Consider the following 23,093-nt stretch of genomic DNA (forward strand, 5'->3'; position numbering starts at 1 on the left):
GATCAAAGATGCATCCAAGGAAGGGTCTTCAACCTACATATATCTCTTTCCACAAATGTTCTGCAGCATTTTCTGCTTTGCTTTTCAGACTTCCAGCATCTGCATAATTTTTAGATTTCTAAGGGTCTCTGGCTGAGGAAATTCTCAGCAAGGAGAACAGAGTGGTCTGTATTTTCACTGATGAAGTGGACTGAGGAACGAGAATGATGAAGTGGACTGAGGAACGAGAACCTGTAGGCAAATTTCAGGTACCAAGGAAAATTAAAAGCCAGACCTCAAATTCATTGATCTCCGGATCAGTCTCGGATGCCTTAAGCTGATGAATGCAGTAAAGGAGCACTCGGAGGTTGACGCTGTAAATGGGCACTTAGCTTCCTGGGCATTAAGAGTGGTTCTAGAGATGGTGGGATTTGCCCACATCAACAGTTCTGTTGGAAGGGATTTAAATCAGCTTGGGATAAAACAGCATTTAATAAGTGTGAGGTGGTTAAAAGAGCGTTATTGGAGTTCAGGGATAGCAGAATCAGGATGATGGGAAAAGAAGAGAAAATTAAGATGACGAAGCTTATTAATGATTTAATTGGAAACAAAAGAATATGACAGGTATAGGAAACTATAACCACGCATGTAGCTTGAGGAATATAGAGGGTATAGGAGAGTACTTAAGAAAGATTAAGAAGTATCATAAGTCATTCCATCAGTATATTAGGAGCAGGAGGATAGAGGGCTTCCATTTGAGGAATTTATATATGGAGCTAGGGAATGTGGATGAGGTTTGAAATGAATATATTTTATCTGTATTCACTAAGAAGAAAGATATAATGAGTTCAGAGAGGAGTTCTTTGATTGTCTGGAGCATGTCAGTATTGAGAAGGCGCAGTTGTAGGATGACTTCGAAAGCATGAGTAGATAAATCCCCGAGGCCAGATGAAATCTGCTCCTCAATGCTATGGAAAACAAGGGAGAAAACACTGAGGCCCAGATGGTGATTTCTTTGCATCATTTAGCCACAGCTGCGGTACCAGAAGACTAGAGGATACTATTGCCGTTCCTCTTTTTAAGAAGGACAGCAGGGATAATCCAGGTAACTGTAGGCTAAAGAACAGTGGTAGGGAAATTATTGGGAAAAAAATCTAAGGGATAGGAGTGGTGTACATCTGGTAAGGTAGGGAGTATCAAGCATTGTCAGTATGGCTTTTGGTGCAGGGTGTCCTGTTGTACTGATTTGATAGTGTTTTGCAGATGTAGCAAAGTAGATTGAGTAAGGCAGGAAGTAAATGTTGTTCAGACTTGAGTAAAGTAGCTGACAAGCATGGTAGGCTGGCTTGGAAGGTCGAGGCACATAAGTTCCAAGGTGAATTGGCTAATTCAATTCAAACTGGCTTTGTTATAGGGTCGTGGTGGAAAGATATATTTCTGAATACAGATCTGTGATTAGTGGTGTACCACAGAGTTTAGTGGTACACAGAATCTGGGTCCCTTGACCTTTGATTGCTGTGATATAAATTACTTGAGTATGAATGTAGAGGATGGTTAAGAATAATTTTGGATGACATGAAAACCAGTGGCGTTATGGATATCGCGGAAAGCTGTCTAAAGCTACGCACATTAAATGCTGGATGAACTAGGCAGGTCAGACAGCAGCTGTGGAGGGAAATAACAATTGATGTTTCAGGTTGAGATCCTTTATCAACACTGGAAAGGAAGGGGGCAGAGGCCAGAATAAGAGAGTGGGGAGACTAAGTGAGGTTGCCTTCTCACACCTTCTCTTCTCCCCTGCTCTCATGATATGCCATCCATTTCCTTTGGCTCCCCAGCTAATCCTCTTTATTCCTTGACCCACTGTCCTCTTTTATTAGATTCTTTCTCCCTCACTAGGTTGCTCCTTCTTTTGCATTATTTATTTATTTTTTATATATTTCTTATTAAAACATTTTAATGTATTGCACTATACTGCTGTGACAAAAGAACAAACTTCACAACATATGGCAGAAATAGTAAACACCATTCCACCTATCATCAGCTAGCTTTGTATATCATAGCCCTTCCCCCAACCCCCCTCCTTCCCCCTTACCAGCCACCTTGTACTTTTCCCCATCGCCTCTGCCTTCTTATTCTGGCTTCTGCCCCTTGTTTTCCAGTCCTGATGAAGGGTCTCGGCCCTAAACATCAATTGCTTATTTCCCTCCGGTGGTGCTGGTCTGACCTGCTGAGCTAACCCAGCGCTTTTATGTGTGCTGCTCCAGATTTCCAGCCTTTGCAGAATCGCCTGCTGTCTGAGGCTACAGCAGGAATATGAGCAGATGAAAATTTGGGCATGTGCAGGCAGATGGAGGAGCAATCTGCTGCATTTTGATAATTGTATAAGGATAGTGTATGTACAGTAAAATGGCCAGTGGTGTAGTGGCATCAGCACTGGACTTCAAGATGAATGAATCCAAGATAGAATCCCACCAGCTCCTTGCACACTTTATATCCGTGCTGGGCTGAGCATCGAGCTAACAACTCAGCCTCATAAAAAAACAGTCAAATGCTACAAACACAGCAAAAATGCCTCCCGATGCGCTACAAGGTGTGAAAAGGAACAACAAAAATATACAGTAAATGCAAGGACACTAAGGAATATTGATAAACAGAGGAATCTAGGAGTCCAAGTCCATCGTTCCCTGAATTAAGGCCAGACAGTAAGCAGTGTGGTGAAGAAAGCCTTTGGCGTGTTTGTCTTCATAGTGCAGGGCATGGGATATAACAGTTGAAACGCTATGTGTGCAACTTTACAAACCACTGAGTAGGCCACCTTGGAGTATTGTGAGTATTTCTGGTCATCTCACTGTAAGGACGATGGGATTGCACTGGAGAGAATCACCAGATGTTGCTTGGATTGGAGTTCAGTTGGGCAGAGAGAGTGGATGAACTGGGCTTGTTTTCCCTGGGGAGAACTATATACAATTGTGGGATACCTAGATAGTGGAGATAATCATAACCTATTTTTTCCATGGTTGAGATGTCGAAAATGAGAGCACATGGGTTTAAGGTGAGAAAGAAGTTTTAAAGAGGATCTGAGAGGTAATATTTTTTTCACAGTGAGTGGTTTATAACTGGATCATGCTGCCAATGTTGCTGGTGGAACCAGGTATAAATAATACATTCGAGATACTTTGAAGCAGACACTTACAGTAAAGAGGCAAGGCATAGAAGGATGTAGCTCCAATGCAGGCAAATGGGTTTAATGTTGATCAGTAAAACACCTGGTATGGGCACAGTGGGCAAAGGCACCATGTAGGGATTCATTTGGCAGAATTCACCCGGACCGATAAGGGTTAAGTTTGCCATGTATGTTACGTGTTACATTGTATGCTATTACGTTTTGGGAATTTTTTTTTTCTCTGACATCTATGTGACATTGCCATTTCTTTGTGGAGGGAATCAAGTGTATGTTAGAAGTAATTACACTCGTGTCGAGTTTTGTCAACACGCCTACAACCCCATAATTAGACAACAATTTACCACGGGGGAAAAGGCCTATTAGAAAGCAAAGAGGTAGATGTGACAAGCATATTGCCCTTGACTTCACAAAAGATTGGGAGGACTTGTAGTTGAGAGCAGAGGAGGAGAAAGTAATTTTAATATCATTAACAATAGGTAAGAAACACTGCAGACTCTGAATATCTTTTTCTAAAAGTCTCTAAAATAGGTGTCAGGTGCAGGAAAGGGACAAAATGGAATGCAAAATAATCATTGAGCAGTCAGCTGAATTTTGGTCATGGGCAAATTATTGAGGCAATATTGTCATTCAGAAAGTCATTAAACAAGAGTAGTCAGCATGTATATGTTGAGGGGTGGTTGTGCTTAACAAAAGCTTGACATATTAGGTTGATGCAGGCTCTGTGAATTTTAAGCTCTTGAGAAGATTATATAAATTAAAACCTGTGGAATCCATGGATCAATGGCAAACTTAATCCAAAATGAGCTACAAAGGATAATAGTAAATGTAAGTGTGTGACTGGAATGTTGAGTGCATGGGGCTCAAAATTAGACCCCTTGTTTTTTTGTTGTTGAAAGTCAGAATGGGTTGCACAAAATGCTGGGAGCAAAATCTGGATGTCTGCATTTCATTAAAAAACTAGCTTGACCATGAGGGAAAAGGTTCCCAGCAACAACAAAATATTTGTGGAAATATCTCTAGCAAATTGGATTCAATCTGGAGAAGCCTGAGATGGCCAAATACAGTGATTCAATGTCCCATCGGAGCAAGAGGACTGTACACATCCACTCGAGAGCAGTCAGAAAGTTAGACAATGGGTGAAGGAGCTCACTGAAGTTCCCTTCAGTGGTTGGGCTGTAGAGTGTAAAAGCAACTATATAAAACATTGCAACACACATCAAAGTTGCTGGTGAACTCAGCAGCCCAGGCAGCATCTCTAGGAAGAGGTACAGTCGACATTTCGGGCCAAGACCTTTCATCAGGACTAACTGAAGGAACAGTTAGTAAGAGATTTGAAAGTGGGAGGGGGAGGGGGAGATCCAAAATGATAGGAGAAGACAGGAGGGGGAGGGACGGAGCCAAGAGCTGGACAGGTGATTGGCAAAGGGGATATGTGAGGATCATGGGACAGGAGGCCCAGGGAGAAGGAAAAGGGGGAGGGGGGGAACCCAAAGGATGGGCAAGGAGTATAGTGAGAGGGGCAGAGGGAGAAAAAGGAGAGAGAGAAAAAGAATGTGTGTATATAAATAAATAACGGATGGGGTACGAGGGGGAGGTGGGGCATTAGCGGAAGTTTGAGAAGTCAATATTCATGCCATCAGGTTGGAGGCTTCCCAGATGGAATATAAGGTGTTGTTCCTCCCTTGGCGAGACCCGACGCACACTGGGAGATTGTTTTGCTGAACACCTACAGTCTGTCTGCCAGAGAAAGCAGAATCTTCCAGTGGCCACACATTTTAATTCCACATTCCATTCTCATTCTGATACATCTATCCATGGCCTCCTCTACTTTAAAGATGAAGTCACACTCAGGTTGGAGGAACAACACCTTATATTCCATCTGGGTAGCCTCCAACCTGATGGCGTGAAGATTGACTTCTCAAACTTCTGCTAATGCCCCACCTCCCCTTCGTACCCCATCCGTTATTTATTTATATACACACATTATTTCTCTCTCTGTCTCCTTTTGCTCCCTCTGTCCCTCCGACTATACCCCTTGCCCATCCTCTGGGTTCCCCCCCCGCTTTTCCTTCTACATGGGCCTCCTGTCCCATGATCCTCTCATATCCCTTTTGCCAATCACCTGTCCAGCTCTTGGCTCCATCCCTCCCCCTCCTGTCTTCTCCTATCATTTTGGATCTCCCCCTCCCCCTCCCCTTTTCAAATCTCTTACTAGCTCTTCCTTCAGTTAGTCCTGACGAAGGGTCTGGGCCCGAAACGTCGACTGTACCTCTTCCTAGAGATGCTGCCTGGCCTGCTGCGTTCACCAGCAACTTTGATGTGTGTTGCTTGAATTTCCAGCATCTGCAGAATTCCTCGTGTTTGCGTATATAAAACATCAGTGTTTTCACAGTTAGCGCATTGCATACCATTCTAGTCACCATCTTACAGAAGGAATTCAGTTGTGGTTGTTTCAGATTTGTAAGGCTATTGTCAGGGCAGGAAAAGTAAATTGACCAGCCTATAATTTCCTAGCCTGAGACTCCCATTCTATTTATGAGGCTGTGAGCTACATGAAGGAACTATGTCCTTATAACATAGTCTTAATGTGTGGATTAGGAGAGAGTTGTGAATCTTCCTCCCTGATGATGAGTGATTTTGGGGATAGTGTGGCAATAGTCAGAGTGACAGAATGTTTATTCACACTTGAGAACCTGAAAATACATTTGAAGTACCATGACTTATCAGTAAAGAAAGGATCTTCATAGATTACCTACTTTCTTTGCATTTCTTTTTGTGATTGTGGGAATTCTTTACTCTTTGCTAACTTGTTTTGATAATTCTTTGACCTACAGTGGAAGCTTCCTGCGAGAATGGAGACGAGACAATGGAGACAATCGAGGCTGCTGAAGCACTTCTTAACATGGAATCCCCAAATGCTATCTTGGATGAAAAGAGAATGTGTAAGTTTTAGTTTCTTTGGGTTTCCACTTTGGCTCTGTATTCTGCTTGAAGTAGTATGTTCCTATCATAATACTAACTGTACAGAATAAGGGTGGGTCTCTGGCTTAAACCTCAATATCTTTAAATAAATGGGAAGTCCTATGGATCTTATGAAGGAACCTTGCTGCTGTACTTATTAGATTGTACAAAAAGTAAAACTAACATGTGGTAAAGTGTTTAGGTATTGCAATGGAGAACAATAGGCACACTGCACAAAAATTTTACTGTACTGGTACATTTGTGGCATGTTTTACTTATAAATGCTCAAACCAATATCTGTCAAAACCTTAATTTTATCCCCTCTTCCGCTTTTCTCTTTTTCCTCTTAAAATGCCGTTTAGTTCATGGATTTACACACCCTCTGGATGGAGAAATCACAGACTCTGCTTTGCAAGTCACTACCACATTAGATAAAATCCCTGATGTAATAAAAAGATCTTCAACTCCAATGGCAGCTGATGAAGATGATTCTACAAGTGATTCTCCAAGAAAAAATGCACTTAAACAAAGGAAAAAGAAAGGTAAGCTCAAGGTTGAGGATAGTATTTATGGGAAAAGAGAAACAACCAGAGGTGCTGAAGTGGAGCAACTTTGTAAACAATTTTGCAGTGTTATTTATTTCACTTGTAACTTCTAGTTATATAATTGCACACTTAATAAAACTATACTGTTGCTTCACAAGAACATAGAAACTAGGAGCAAGAGTAGGCCATTTGGCCCTTCAAGTCTTCTTTATCATTCAATATGATCACAACCAATTCTCAGCTCAGTTATTCTCAATTCTCTCCTATAATCCTTCATGCCTTTTAATAGATAGAAATTGTTCTTCACCTTTTGTAAATGTATTCAGTGGTTTGGCCTCCACAGCCTCTTGTGGTGGGAATTCCATGGGTTCACCATCCATTGAAGAGATTTCTCCCCAGCTCTGTCCTAAACTCAGTCCTGAGATGGTGAAGACATTCCTGGTTCTAGACCCCCGGTCAGTGGGAAACATCCTCACCTCATCTGTCTTTCTGGCCATATTCAAACTGTGTATATTTCTCAGCCTTCTAAACACCCGTCCTTATGCGACTCAATCTCTCCTCAAATGAAAGTTCCGCTATTCCAGTGATACACCTGGTGAAACTTTCCCTACATACATATGTGAGAACTATGTTATTTCTTGGGGGAGGAGATTAAAACTGCTCCAGGATGCTTGCTGTCATCTATTAACATGCCAGGAAATCCATGTATATCAACATTTTCCAATCCTTCATCACAGAAGTAATACACTGTCTTTCTGTTTTACCTACCAATGTGGATAACTTAAAATTTAGCTACATTATACTGCACCAGCCTTGTATTTGTCTATTCGCTGAACATGCACCATGGCCTTAAAACATCCTCGCAACTCAAAATCCCACCCAGTTTTGTGCCATTGCCAAATGATTACTGAAAAGTACATCTGAGGTTTGTTCGATGCCAACTTCAAGAAATTGTTTTTTACCCCCCACTCTGGAACAATGCACATATTTTTAAGTCAATGGAGCACCTTATCCTTAGCTGAACAGTGTTAACATGACTCACTCCGGACCCTCCCTTGTCAGGATCAAAAACAGTATAATTATATTACGTGGTCAACACACAATTGTATTTTCATAAGGTAGTGTAACTGACGTTTCTGTGTTTTCCCTTATGGCTTTAAAACCAAATTTGTATTGCAGACTTCATTCAGTCAGTAAGATTGTGTTCCTCATCCTTGGGCCATTAATGTATTTGATGGTTATAGTATTAGTTTTGCATTAACACTCAAATGCATCTACAACATTGAAGTTTAACTGCAAACTTATTGAAACATTTTACTTTAACACACTGAGTCAAGTCACTTTACATTTAGTCAAAACAAAAGAGTTTTAGTCCTGAAATTAAAATTCCCAGTTAATTAGTGCCTCTTTAAATTGTCAGTAGTCTTTAGGTGCCAGTGGCGGATGTCCATGCATGTAGAATTTTCTCCAGATTGCGTTTGTAATTATTAGTGGTGTGTGGTTGCCACATGTTGGAGCATGCTGTAGTGTAGATGGTGATGTTAATCAGAGGATGCTGTGTGTTTGCATAGAGTGATGTGATTTGATTTTCCAGGTCGGAAGATGAAATCCTCTCGCCCATCTTCGCCTGTCACAGCTCCGCACCTTCCAATTAAAAAGAAAAATAAGGATGGGAAAGGTAAAGCATCACTAGCATGATAGCTCAACAGTTGCACAAACATTGTGATTTATCTTTCAGTGTCTTTTTGTATCATCAGCAACATGATATTGTGTTAACCCTGAGTGATGGATCTGCTGACAAAGCAAAAGCTGTTTATCTTTTGTAATTTTTTGCTGTTCTGTCACTTGTTCACCCCCTTCCCTCCCCCTTCTCTCTCTCTCCAGAGTTCAGCGTTATCGGTCTTAAACTTAAGAGCTCAAACAACTTGCACTTACCACAGAGCTAGAAGGAAAAGCTGAACGGTCAAGCATTCTAATGCTTAGCAGAGGTTTCTGTTACACCTAAGAGTAGCTTAAATTTCTTCCTAGTATGGCCATAGTTAGAGCTGCAGTGACACCTCAGTGGAGTCAATGGAGATCACACATTCTCTCTGTGGGCTTTCTCTGATTTCTTTTTTTTAAGTTAATTTTATTATGCATTTCTACAAGAAACTACAAAGAAAAAACCCAACAACAAAATGGAGATTTATACAGTGCAAAACAAACAAATCCAATATGTAATTCATAACAGTAAGAAAAAAAAGCACCCAAAAGAGAATTACGTAAAATTAGCATCCACCCCAACCTCCCACTGAAAAAGAAAAACCCAGGCCAACCACTTTCCATATAAAAGAAAAAAAATCAATCAGCACATTCAACCCCAGAAAACTGTAAATATATATAGGAAAAAAGGAAGCATAACGCCGACTACCAAAACCATAATGTAATTCACAACAAAAAACCGTATAACTTACAAAAAAAAGCTGAAAGTAAGGGATTGTAGCATACAAAAAAGGATAAACTTACCCTAAAGAAGAATTATGAAGATATTCAAGTAAAAGGTCCCCATACCTTATGAAACTTTATGTCAGAATTGAGAAGTGAATAATCAATCTTTTCGAGGTCTAAACAGGCCATAATATCACTAAGCCATTGAGCGTGAGTGGGTGGGGCAGCATCTTTCCACCTAAGAAGAATCAATCGTCTAGCCAAGAGAAAGGCAAAAGATAATGTTCGACATTTAGTCGGACTCAAGTGCAAATTTACATCACCCAAGGTGCCAAAAAGAGCAACCAGAGGGTTAGGTTCTAAATGGCAATTAAGAATATGAGATAGGGTTGAAAAAACTTCTCTCCAGAATTTCTCTAGACTAGAACAGGTCTGATTTCCTAAAGACATTTAGTGGTTAATTGGCTACTGTAAATTATACTTTGCGTAAGTAAGTACTAGAAGAATCAAAGTGGAGGGGCATGTGAAAGAGAATGAGTTATAAGAAAATAAGAGGGGAATGTTATTGTTCCAAAAGCGGGCATAGACTTGCTGGGCCAAATGGTCACTTCCCATATTGTGAACTATGAAATGAAATATAAAGTTGTCAGTTTAACCCATTTTGTGCTGATGGTATTAACCTGCATCAATATACTGTACCCACCAGAACCATTTTGCTTTCATCTCTGGGATGGCGTACTTTTCGCATCAAGGACATAAAACTTCCCTCTTCCTGTGCTGTGTAATCTGTAGTAAGAAGTATCAATAAAGAATTCAGCTACATAATTTATTGTGGTCCTGCATCCTCTTGCATGTCGATGTGCTAGCTACTCAAAGTAGAGCAAGGTTTCACTTTAATTTTTGTCACTTAATTGAAGTCATAGAAAATCAGTAATTTTAAAATTAAGTGCAATTTCATGTGTTACATCAATTCATGGTAAATGGCAAAGCCTTGAATTTTTATTGTAAACATTGTCACACACCAAAGCTTACGTTCAAACACAACATAAGATTTTCCTTGTATTCACTGAAAAATTTCCAAAAGTACTAACATTTTTATTCAAATTCCTTCATAAATGCCCTATGTGGTCAGTCTTATTTGTTTATTGGATATCCCGTCTGTGGTGTGATATAGTGAGTTCATTGGTGGTAAACTTTAATGTGTTGCAATCATCTTCACCTGCTAGCTTGTAGTCCTTCCCCTACCCCACCTCCTTATTCAGGCCAGTTCCCTCTTCCTTTACAGTCTTGATGAAGGGTCTCAGCCCAAAACCAAATGTTTATTCCTCTCCATAGATGCTGCCTGACCTGTTGAATTCCCCCATTATTTTGTATGTGCTGCTCGAGGCTCGTATTTACTTGCTTTGTCATCTAGTTGAGGTGCTCGACTGGTGAATCCCTGTTTCTGATCAACACCAATAAAAATGCTATTGTTTATTACTATATTGCAGACAGCAAGGTTCCACACACAGAAGCCAGGCTTCTATTTTTACATAAAATATTCAGTATCTTTCCTTGCCAAAACCAATAAACCTTGTGAAGTCTAGAATAGGTAGTTAGTGTTAATCAAAGCAATGGCAAACTACTTACTTAATATTTCATTCAAGGAGCCAAGAAATTATTGCATTGTAAAGTGACTTCAAGGTAAGAGATTTTTGTAAATTTTCCAAAAAAAACCAATGGATATTTTATTGCATTTGTAATAATTTTGTTTCTCTGAAGTCTAGGAATCCTTGAAAGTGGTAGTTAGTTGGCTTCAGCAAATGTGAACGGGCAGATCAAACCTGAAAATAGTATTGGGAAGCTGCTAAACGTGGAGCATTTTTGCTAAGTCCTTATCAAAAAAACTGTTCTGCTCTTAAAATGATTCTGCTTTTCCATGTCTTTTTATTGAACTTCTTTATTATATATGGTAGCAGAATGGATAGTTAATACATTTTCCTCACCTTTGTTTTTGTTTTCTAGGGAACACTATTTACCTTTGGGAATTCCTGCTGGCTCTCCTGCAAGATAAGAACACTTGCCCAAAGTACATTAAGTGGACGCAGAGAGAAAAGGGTATTTTTAAGCTGGTGGACTCGAAAGCAGTGTCAAAGCTATGGGGCAAACACAAAAATAAACCAGATATGAACTATGAAACAATGGGCAGAGCCTTGAGGTGAGTAAAGCTGTGTTTTGCATGAAGGCAGTGTCAAATTGCTCTGCTGGATTGCTGCATTGTCTAACTTGAGATATTTAGAAAATATAGTTCAGGCCAGTTCCTCATTAGCCTGCCAGGCCTGTTTTCTTTATTGCACTGAATTCAATTCTGAATAACCAGTTGTTCCTTTTAGGTATTACTACCAGAGGGGAATCTTGGCTAAAGTAGAAGGTCAGCGGCTGGTGTACCAATTCAAGGACATGCCCAAGGACCTGGTGGTCATTGATGATGATTCAGCTAAGCATGCTGCACCTAATATGGACCCCTCATCAGATACTTCGTCACCAACAAAGAGGAAAAATATCACCCGTGGAGTCTCACAGTTGCAGAACGTAGGCAAGATAGAAGCTGTGCCACAGTCAGTTTTGATGCACCACATCAAGCAGGAGCACACATCATCGCTGATTCAGCCTCCTCAAAACACAGGAGGGCCACAGAGTCCCATTTTATCAACCATGCAGGCGCTGCAAAACAATCAAGTCCTTCAGCAGGGACTGCCAGATGTATCCAGGGTTGCTGGAACTATGTCTTCAGCTGTACAGACAATCAGGTACTAATAAATGTTACTGTAATTGCAACGATTTATAACTCAGGAATGGTTTTATGAGGAAGTTTCTTTCATTTTGCATTGACGCTAAATGTAATGTTACACCATTCTCAATTTCTTCCAAAATCAATATGAGAACTGAACTTTAGATGGGCATCCTATTTCATTTTATCTGGTTTTCACACACATTTTCAGTAAGCTGACTGAATTTGTCTCCAGTTTATAATTTAGCAAGCAAAATCTGGGTACTTATCTGAAATCTGAATTCCCCTGACCAATATTCCACCTACAGACAAGTCAAATTAGCAATAATGTGGTGAAAAGGGAATTCATGGATGTAAAAATTTTTTTCAGTATAAAGCATTTTAAGGAACCATTTGCTTTAGATCTAATATTATGCAATGAAAATGAGTTAATAATGCTCTTGTAAAGGGGATTTTGGTGAAGTAGACCGCAGTAGATTTTACATTAGGTTTGAAGAGAATGTAGTTCAATCTCAAACTTGGGTCTTAAATCTAAACAAAGCAGACTATGAAGGACTAGGTTGCTGCGGTTGCTTAGGAAACTGACATAAATTATTTCAGTAAACAGGTAGTGATTAGCACCTAAAGAGATAACAGAGGATTTGTAAATCAAAATTACCTTTAAGGTACAGATATACAACATGAAAATCAGTACATCCTTGTCTAAGAGGAGAATTTTGCAAAGGAGGGCAGAGAAATTGATTAATCAATGAGAATATGAGGGTAAAGTGGTGAGGAACATAAAATATACAAGAAGGCTAGGTATAAATTAGAAATCATAGTAAAAGCAGGAAGTCCAGTGAGTGATCCCTTATAGACATGGAGGGGAACTTTTCATTAGCTTCTAACTGTTCTATTATTCCATTAGCTTTTGAATTATTTTCTGCTTTCTTCCTCAATTGTACTGATCTTTGCTTTAGCACCTTCAGTTGTTCAGCCTTCTGTGGCTTCTAAACTTGCACATTTAGAAACTTCTTTCCCTTCCTCCTTTTGTTCATATCAAAGTGTAACATTTGTCCCCAGCTAAATTGTTCACAAATACATTGTCCTGAACTTAGTTTTCTTGCTGACTGGTTGTATTAGAGAGAACAAGTTAATTAATGAATGCCTCTTTTCTCTTGATTCTAATAGGACAATAAGCGTCCCAAGCCAGGTTCCAATGGTGGTGACTTCTGGTACACATGCTGTCGGTACTCTAATGCTGCAGACGATACCCCTCACAACCGTGCTGACTGGAACAGACCGCTGTCCTTCCAAGGTCATTTTACGTGCCATTCCATGTTCAGAGGGATCTAAGGAAACTGTCACAATACAGGCCACTTTGTCTCCCCCAGTGACAAATGGCATTGGCTTAACTGAGGCCCAGCAGACCCAGGTGATTGCCACCAGTCTTTCATTATCTAATGCTGCATTTCAGCCAGTCATAAGTAATTGCGTACAACCTTCTCTTGATGGCATCACACAACTGGTGACCCTCAACAGCAATGGTCAGCCTGTGGTTGCTCACCGTCCAGGCAGTGTAATCGCCACAGTGCTTAAGCCCCCCGAGCCCATTCTGGACACTTCCGAATTTCAGACTGTGGTCACAAGTTCAAATGCCACCATTCCCGGAGTCAGGATGGTAGAAGAACCTGGTCCTCCTGCAGATGATGAGCCCAACTATCAGCATCTCAATACTGTATTGCTGAGCAATCCCAATGGTATTGCGACATCTGTGATAAAGATCGAAGGGATGGACAGACATTTTGAAAATACTGCACAAAGCTCTGAGAACCTCAACAGTGCATTGTCACACAGCCTGAATTGTGCTCTCACTCCTGTAGTGAAACTGGAAGCCAACGAAGAGTGCTCAGTATCAACTCTGCACACAGACCACCAATGTGATCAAGACAACACTCTCATGGATACGGAGCTACGCGATACCATGCCATTCCTGAAACTGGAAAACTCCCAGACTTTTCCACATGCAGTAAGCTTGCTTAACTATCCCAGTAATGTGACTCCCAATCCAAGTGCCATATCTGCTCCATCTATAGCAAAGCCGACAGATCTGTAAATAGTGTAGAAAAAAAAACCTTCTGTATCTTTTACATGTTGGACTAGAATTTGCCCTGTCTCATCATGTGAAGGATTGTAAATAAGCAGTTATTGATTCAGTATATTTAATACTGTGTCCAGGCCATCATTGTCAGTTACGATCTGAAAGAACGTTATTTTAAATCTAGGCATCAATATCAGTAAAATAATCAAGGGACCTAAATGGTGTAATGATTTTCTAGTTGTAAGTTTTGGTGCAGCATCAAAACTCCACACAGATTCTTCCTCTGTCTCAGTCCAGCTTTATTCTTCTTTGCCTCTTTTAACAAGCAGTTCCTTGAACTGAAGTGCTAAGGCCCTTCTTCATTATTACCATATAGGTAAAGGGTAAGTGTATGTTTCAAGTGGGATTTTAGATTAAATTTCTCTCTGGAAGCAACTAAGCATGGGAGTGCCACCTTTAAACCTGAGCATTGATGTTGCTGACCAGTTGTCTAAGTTCTGTACCGTTAGGCCACTGGTTGGGTTAATGCTTTCAGGCTTCCAGAATCAACCTGAATGAGAGTTATATTAAAAGCAAAATGCTGCAGGTGTTGGACATTGGAATTAAGAATAGGGCTGAAATAATCAATGAATCAGATAACATCTATGAACAGCGAGAAATTGTTATTGTTTCAGGTTAATTATTCATCATTAATGTGAATCATTAGCTTGGTTTCTCCCTCAATTGATGCTGACAGAATGAGAACTAATTAAACTGATGTTTAAGAACTCTGTGTTAAGAGGTGTAAATCCAATTCAGGTCTGTCTGCCTGTTTTCAATCATGTGATGTGCCTACAACTGAATAATTCACTGAGTTCCATCAAATTTCCTGCAGTTATGTCATTGAAATCACTGCATTAACATAAAGTGCTTAATGGTGCTTTTTTTTACATCATCCTCTTGTCCCTACACATTTGCAAAAAAACAATGAAATGTCCATTTTAAGTAAACAAACAACTTAATTTGGATCAGCCTTCATACAATTAAGTCTTCTTTTCCCCTAATATGACCTATTTATGTTTTGTAAACATTGTATCAGAGCTCTGTTTCTTGCCAGAAATTTAACATTTAGGAAATATTATTGAATGTAATTTTAGCTCACCATGATGATGGTGATGATAAACCACAAGATGAATATTTTATCTAAATTGTTAATTCCTTGTAGATTAATTACAGAATGTTATATTTTCATATGTGATATGAAGAGAAATCTTCAAGATAAAAATGTGAACTTGGGATATTTTGTAAGAGGTTTTTTTCCAAAAGCATATTGTAAATATTTATCTTTGATAATACAAATTCTATACGTTTCCTGATGCTACAAATTTCCTCTTGGGCTCCTGTTTTGATGAATTTCCTATCAGTTTGTTAGTGGTTTATAGCATTGTTCTATTGAATGCTTTATTCAGAGGTCTAATTTGATATTGTAGCCTCTCAAGAAAAAAGTCATGTGGAAGAGAGAGAGGATTACATGAAAAAAAATAAAATTTGTTTTGTTTTACAAATTAGACCATTATCTATTTTTTTGTTTTAAAAACATGCTTGGAACTTGCAGCTTTCACTCGGTAGACCATGGTAATTGGGGTTGCTGCTGGCTTTAAGAACGTAACGCATCTTTTCAAGAGAGTAATACTAGCAAAGGACTTGAAGAGACCTAAAGAGGTGATGAAGATAATTTAAATGATAAACCCACCATTATATAAAAAAAAGTAAAAATGATGTTATGTCACAGTAATTTTATAGTATCCTGCTTATCATGTCCTGCTTGGCAATTCGCAACCAAGTGTAGGTCACAGCTGAATCAGTGAGTAGGCGCTTCAAAGTCACATGACATCCTCTGAGCAAGATGCCATGACTCTGATTTTACTGTTAAGAGTAAATTGTGCCAACTGTTCTTTACATCTGGTCATGCTCGCCGATACTCCCACAGATCTATTGTGTCAAACTTCTCAAAATGAGAAGTACAATTTTTTGGCAGGAACTTGGATCACATGAGCAAACCAATTCTCTGTCCGCCTCCGTAACCAACCAGTTTGATGGATCTTGAGGCTTGTAGTTTATAAATCAGAAAACATGAATTGTAATATTTAATTCAATGTCAAACTACATGCAGGAACTAAAACAGGAAAAGATTGCAGTGAAAGAAAAATGAAACTGACAAGAGGTGAAAATGAGTTAAATCTCACCAACATTAATTAAAATATGAAGGAATGAGTTCATGCGTAGATTTTCAACATCAGTTTGTTTTGCAGTAATTAAGATATGTTATAGCATTAAATGTAACTTCCATCTGAATGGACAGGCATTAATTTTTAGTGGGTTTCACATAAATATCTCACACAGTTTTGCTTTGTCTTAATAGAGGGATTGCATTCAGAAGAAGTGAGTATCTTAGCGACTGTATCAACTTCCTGCTTGCCGTTTTTAATTGAACATACCAGATATGGTCATAGCAATTCGATGCACAATTAACACTTCTATTAAAATTGAGGGCTTATGTAGCTTTACACCTTTCACTAAAAAGTCTGGACCATCTTCTTCCATAATTCTGCACATTGTACACTTTGATGTTGTCAGCAAGATGCTTTTTCATTGATACCGGTGTTCCGTGTGATTGTTCCATATTAGCCAGCTTTTTCTCTAGTCTTCCCAGCCATAGTCTAGGAATAGTATTTCTAGCAGTGGCTCCTCTTCTCACATTCTTATGGTTGTCTTTGGATCTGGGATGTCTATCCGTGGCTGCTGCCGTTGTGTATCCATGTTCTATTTCTTGTTACTACCAATCTTTCACGCAAACAACACCAAGGCAACTCAGATCATCTTTCATTATGTTTCAATTAAATGCTCTTTTAAAGTTCCTAGAATCCAGTCATTTGACAAAGATGTTGACTACCCTCATGTTTTGCACACTTATGTTTCTCTTACTTCGGTAAAGGACATTGGGAATTCCCTGAATTAAGTTGTTGACCATCAATGAACTTGCATCACCTGCACCTCTTCCAGTCTACTCTGCTGAACTTGGTGCCAGTGACGTCGTTTTCTCAACAGTGGTGACGGTTTTGCAACGCACCCAAGCTTCGTCTGCAATGGACATCTTAAACTGTCAGTTGCATGTCATTTTAACTATTCTTGGCACTCCCATGCCAAGCGCTCCATCCTTGATCTTCAGTGCTACAGAGAGGCCAAGCACAAAATGGAAGACCAATTTTTGCTCCACTTGGATAGCTTATAATACACGAACATTAAATTTTATAATTTCAGTCAGGTTCTCTCCTCCCACACAGACTCATTGCTTAGTTTTTTCTTCTTTTGTTCATTGTTCCTATCCACTCACTCCCCTAGCTCCAGTTGCCCATCTTCCAATATAGCCTCATGTATCACCATACAGCCCTGTCCAAACCATATCTTCCTTAATCTGGTTCCATCTGCCCAGCATCCCCTCCCCATCTGGTTTCCCTCTATCCCACCCCCCTGCTACTGCTGTATAATGGCAATCTTTCCTATTGTTGTTCTCTTTCAGTCCTGATTGCAGAGTCTCACCACAAAGTGTCAACTTACACTCTTTGTCTCCAGAGATGCTGATGACTCCCGTGAGTTTTTTTCAGCATTATGTTTTCCTATCTTGGCTCTGTGTTAAATTTGATGATTTCTATTGTCGTCCAGTATGAAAGGGAATCTAAATATCAGCTATGGGTCAATTGGAGTGTTATTATTTCTGTGAGTGATCCGACAGCAGATTTTATAGAATCTACACTATGAGATCAATGCACTTCTCTACACATATAATCGGCACCATTGTATCATCAGGTATTTAAGTATTCAGAATGTTGTGCCTTCTGTTGTCAGCTTTCCAGGAGAATGTGAGCCAATGCAGTGTATGTAGAAATAACAGCTAATAGTAATTCAGAGTAAAAGGATTTTGTTGCAATCTTCTAAGGTATGTCACAAATAGAGTCGTAGAGAAGCACAGCACAGAAACAGACCATTCGACCCATCTAGTCCATGCCGAAATCATTTAAGCTGTCTACTCCCATCAGCCTGCACCAGGATCATAGCCCTCCATACCCCTACAATCCATGTACCTATCCAAACTTCTCTTAAACTTTGGCATCGAGCTAGCATGCAACTCTTGTGCTGGCAGCTCATTCCATACTCTCACGACCCTCCGAGTGAAGAGGTTTCTCCTCATGTTCCCCTTAAACTTTTCAACTTTCTCCCTTAACCCATGACCTCTATTTGTAGACCCAGCCAATCTCAGTGAAAAAAAGCCTGCTTGCATTTACCCTATTAATACCCCTCAAAATTTAGTCTCTCTCTATCAAATCTCCTCCCAATCTTCTACTTTCTAAGGAATACAGTCCTAACCTATTCAATCTTTCCTTATAACTATAAATAATAAGTGGTTGGTAAATTTAGAGTGACTAATGTAGAGGTGTTGTTAATGATCTGTCATTCCTGACCTGCAACTTGTCTTTGTGGAGATTATGAATGCACCCGGTTATTAGGGCCTTAGCCACTGTTCAAATTTTCATGCAGCTTTATGCATCAGGCAGTTGTGCTCATTGGAAGTCAATCATGCCAGCCTCAGATGTCATTGTGAAAGTTCCATAGGACATTCTTGTATACCCAACTATCATTAGCTGCTTCATCAGAAGTGTGGGTGTTTGCTGATGATTGCAGAGTGTTTGGCTTCTTTTGCAGCCTCTCAGCAAATGAACCAATTCATATCTGCATGCACCAGGACCTAGATTGTACTGTGGCATAGAAAGATAGGTGCCAACAAATGTATGCACTGTAAAGTAGCAGGCTTGACCACTTCCAAGAGACGGAAGTCTGGCCACCTATTCCTGACACACAACAGCACAATCATCAGATTCCCATCTTCAACATCCTAGAGTCACAAATGATCAGAAATAAACTTAACCGGCCCATAAATATTGTGGTTACAAGAACAGGTTAGCGGATGGGTATCCTGAAAAGAGACTCACCTACTGACAGCCTAAAGCCTTTCCACAATCTTCAATCATTTTTCAGGGCATTGAGTTTAAAGGTTGGGAGGTGATGGTGTGGTTGTACAGGACATAGTTAATTCTGTACTTGGGAGTCTTGTATTCAGTTTTGGTTGCCCTGCTACAAGAAAGATGTTATTAGTCTGGAAAAATTATAGGAAAGATTTCCAAGAATTTTGCCAAGACTTGCAAGATACAGGGAAAGGTTTGACATTATTCCTTAGACCATAGGAGACTGAAAAGAGATCTCATAGAGGCGTATTAAATAATGAGGGGCATAGAAAAGGTGAAAACACTCAGTCTTTTTTCCAGAGTTCAGGAACCAAGAACTGGAGAGCATGGGTCTAAGCTGAGAGGGGAAAGATTTGTAGGAATTTGAGCGATAACATCTTACACAAAGGTGGTCAGGTTGTAAGGGTATCTATGTAGGATAAGTTACCAGAGGAGATGGATGAAGCAGGTGTAATAATCATTTTAAAAAGACATTTGGAGAGATACATAGATTGCAAAGGTTTAGAAGGTTATGGTCAACTGCTGGAAAATGGAGCTGGCTCACACGGGGCACCTTGTTCAGTGTGAACTAATTGGGCCACAGGACTGTTCCATGCTGTATGACTCCAAGACAACACATTTCAAATTTGTGTACAGACCAATGAGTTTGAAGATTTAATCCCGACTCACTGCTAAATTGACTGATTTCAACTCCCCAGACAATATGCCGTAGTAGGTGTGTATGTTAATTTCCACCCACTGCTGGTCAATACATGATGGAGCTCAACCAGTGGTAAATGTATTACATCAAGTAACTCTGTTGATTCAGAGTCAGGAGGCTGTTTTTTCAAGTCCCTCTTCAGAGCTCTGAGCACCAAATCTATGTTGCTCCTATGCTCTGTAATATAGATCTGTAGCACTATCAAAGGTAATGGATTTCTAGTGAAGTAATAATCAGGTTGTTGTAGATAACCTATGTCATTATTTGAATGAGAACAATGGAGTTCTCCCTGATATTCTAGGATTAGTATTAACCATTTTCCCTATTCAACACCTAAACCAAAAGGTCAGTTCATTTAGTTCACTGCTTATTACTAATTATGCAAATAAAATATCAATAAATTATGTAGTATATTCTTTACTTGACACCAGAAGCTACAGATTATTGGTTGACACAAGAGATTCTTCAGATGCTGTAAATCATGAGCAACAAAATGATTGTGGAACTCAGCAGGTCAGTAAGTTTCTACAGAGGAAAATGAACAGTAGACTTGTTGGGCCGAGTCCCTTGAACAAGGCCACAAAGGAAGATGGCAGAAGCTAGAATAACAAGATGGCAGAGGGGAGGGTGTGGAGTGAGGAACAGGAGTTTGCAGGTGATGGTTCAGTACAGGTGAGGAGATGGTAGGTGCGCATGGGATGCGATGAAAGAAAATGATGTGAAAAGCTGAGGAGAGATAGGTAGAAAAGGGCTGAAGAAGAAACAACCTGAGAGAGGACAGTAGACCGTGGAAGAAAGGGAAAGGAGGAGTTATGGTCAGGTTATGAGGGTGGGAAAGGGGAAGAGAATAAGGGTGGGTCACAGGAATTAGGGTAAACAAGGGGGCGGAGAGAAAAAGGAAAAGAGAGGAAAGGGGTTTGGAAATTAGAAATCAATGTTATTGCTGTGAAGTTGGAGGCTACCAAGATGGAATATAAAATGTGGCTCCTCCAACCTGTGTCTGGCATTACAGGAGGCTATGGACAGACATGTCGGTGTGGGAACTGGAAAGGGAATTAAATTAGCTGGCCAATGGGTGATCCTTGCAGTTGTAACAAACAGAGCGATGGATCTTGATGAAAAGGTCCTCTAATCTGTATTGGTCTCACTGATGTAGAGGAGGAAGCACTGGGAGTACCAAATGACACTGATAGACTTGCAGGTGAAGTGCTGTCTCACCTGAAAAGACTGTTCAGAGAGATCAGTGAGAAGGGATGACCAGACAAGAGAGTCACGGAGAGAGTGATCCAGAAGGGAAAGGTGTGCCTTGTGCTGGGAATCCTTTGAAAAAGGCAGGAATTCCAAAGAATGATGCATTGGATGTGGAGGCTCATAGGATGGTAGGTGAGGACAAAGGGAACCCTATCCCTGTTATGACAGTGGAAGATGAGTGAAGGCAGACATATGGGAAACGGAGGAGATGCGAGTGAGAACAGCGCTGATAGTGGTGGAAGAGAAACCCCATTTTTTGTAAAGAGAGGACATCTCAGTTGCTATAGAATAGAAAGACATATCCTGAGAGCAAATGCTGCAGGTCAAAGGAACTGAAAAAACAGAATAGTGTTCTAACAACTGACACTGGTTGAAATGCTTTGGGATTAGAGTTGAAAGGTATCATATAACTGCATATTCTTTTTCTATCAATGTTGGACCTAACATTTTTTTTTACGAAAGAGCTACTGACACTTCTCTTGCAGGCCTGCAAGTGAATAATGGTCATTTGAACTTAAGATAGGAAGGGGGTACTCGCATATATTTACTGGTTTTCAATGTTAGCAAAAAGTATAATTAAAATACATATGCTGGAAATACACAACGTGTCAGTCAGTAAATTCCAAGTGAGAAAGAAACGTCTTTTACCCATTTGGTTTACCCATTCTGATGTCAGATCATCAACCTGAAAGATAAGCCGCTCCTCTCTCCATGAGGGGATTAATAAATTAATATTGATTCATATTAATATAAATTAATATATATGAACATATTTTTGTGTCACTGTATTTTACCCTGTCTTATATGTGCTATGTGTGCCTTGTATTATTTATGACTGTTGGTACTATGGTTTGCATCTTGACTCTGGAGTAACACAGTTCCATTTGGCTGTATTCATGGGCATTCATGGGTGGTTGAATGACAATTAAACTTGAACTTGATGTCATCGTTCCTGGACAGTATTGAGAAATGGAAAGTAGGAGAGAGTGGAAAAGCTGAACTTTGATTGTCACGCTACTCTTAGCTTTCAGAAATAGCATTAGACTCAAAATGAAGAGCAAATGACAGTCAGAAGGAGAGATTGTGCCTAAACTGACCTTGATATATACACAAACACCCGAAAATCTGCAGATGCTGGAAATTCAAGCAATACACACAAAACCTGGTGGAACACAGCAGGCCAGGCAGCATCGATAGGAAGAAGTACAGTCGACGTTTCGGGTCAAGACCCTTCGTCAGGACTAATGGGAAAAAGAGATAGTAAGAAATTTGAAAGTGGGAGGGGGAAGGGGAGACCCGAAATGATAGGAGAAGGCAGGAGGGGGAGGGATGAAACCAAGAGCTGGGAAGTTGATTGGCAAAAGGGATACAAGCCTGGAGAAGGGGTAGTATCATAGGACAGAAGGCCTTGGAAGAAAGAAAGGGGGAGGGGAGCACCAAAGGAACATAGAGAACAGGCAAGGAGTTATGGCAAAAGGGATTTCTCTACCTTCCGTTAATGCCCCCCCCCTTTCTTTCTTCCAAGGCCTTCCGTCCCATGATACTCCCCCTTCTCCAGTCTTGTATCCCTTTTGGCTTCATCCCTCCCCCTCCTGTCTTCTCCTATCATTTCGGGTCTCCCCCTCCCCCTTTCAAATCTCTAACTATCTCTTTCTTTCCGTTAGTCCTGACGAAAGGTCTCGACCCGAAAAGTTGACTGTATTTCTTCCTATAGATGCTGCCTGGCCTGCTGTGTTTCACCAGAATTTTGTGTGTGTTGTTTGATATATACACTAGTTTTTATTACAGTTGTGATTTACAATATATAAATGAAAGAGAAACTACAAATGATGGAAACCTAAAGTACAAAGAAAACACAGGAAATACTCAGCAGGTCAGGCTGCATCTGTGGGAGATGGGTCCAGACTTGATTAGTATTTCCAGCACTATTTACTCTATTGCAAAACATGAATGTTTGCCGTTAATGGTTGAAGACCAATTTTCTCTGAAGCTTTATGTATCTCCATGATTTGGTACCAGCTTCCTCTATAAATACATAGTACTACAGAATAAAGAGTAATCTTTCCATTATATTTTCATAACAAAAGTAGTCTATCAATTCGTACAGGGTGTATATGATCAGAGAAAGAAATG

At 40.0% G+C, this 23,093-nt stretch overlaps 1 protein-coding gene across 15 annotated transcripts in view; it reads left to right on the plus strand.

Moving 5' to 3' along the window:
- LOC140204125 (ETS-related transcription factor Elf-1-like) overlaps positions 1-15,496 on the plus strand; it is a 303,788-nt gene extending 288,292 nt beyond the window's left edge. For all 15 annotated transcript variants that reach the window (XM_072270508.1, XM_072270511.1, XM_072270512.1 and 12 more), the window contains 6 exons: positions 6,001-6,108; positions 6,490-6,669; positions 8,267-8,350; positions 11,104-11,296; positions 11,472-11,888; positions 13,040-15,496. In XM_072270508.1, the coding sequence (XP_072126609.1) occupies positions 6,001-6,108; positions 6,490-6,669; positions 8,267-8,350; positions 11,104-11,296; positions 11,472-11,888; positions 13,040-13,964 (1,907 nt within the window). In that variant the 3' untranslated portion in view covers positions 13,965-15,496. The remainder of the gene's footprint in view (positions 1-6,000; positions 6,109-6,489; positions 6,670-8,266; positions 8,351-11,103; positions 11,297-11,471; positions 11,889-13,039) is intronic.
- The last annotated feature ends 7,597 nt before the right edge of the window (positions 15,497-23,093 follow it).

This window comes from Mobula birostris, chromosome 10 (assembly GCF_030028105.1).
Source record: "Mobula birostris isolate sMobBir1 chromosome 10, sMobBir1.hap1, whole genome shotgun sequence".
Taxonomy (NCBI): Eukaryota; Metazoa; Chordata; class Chondrichthyes; order Myliobatiformes; family Myliobatidae; genus Mobula; species Mobula birostris.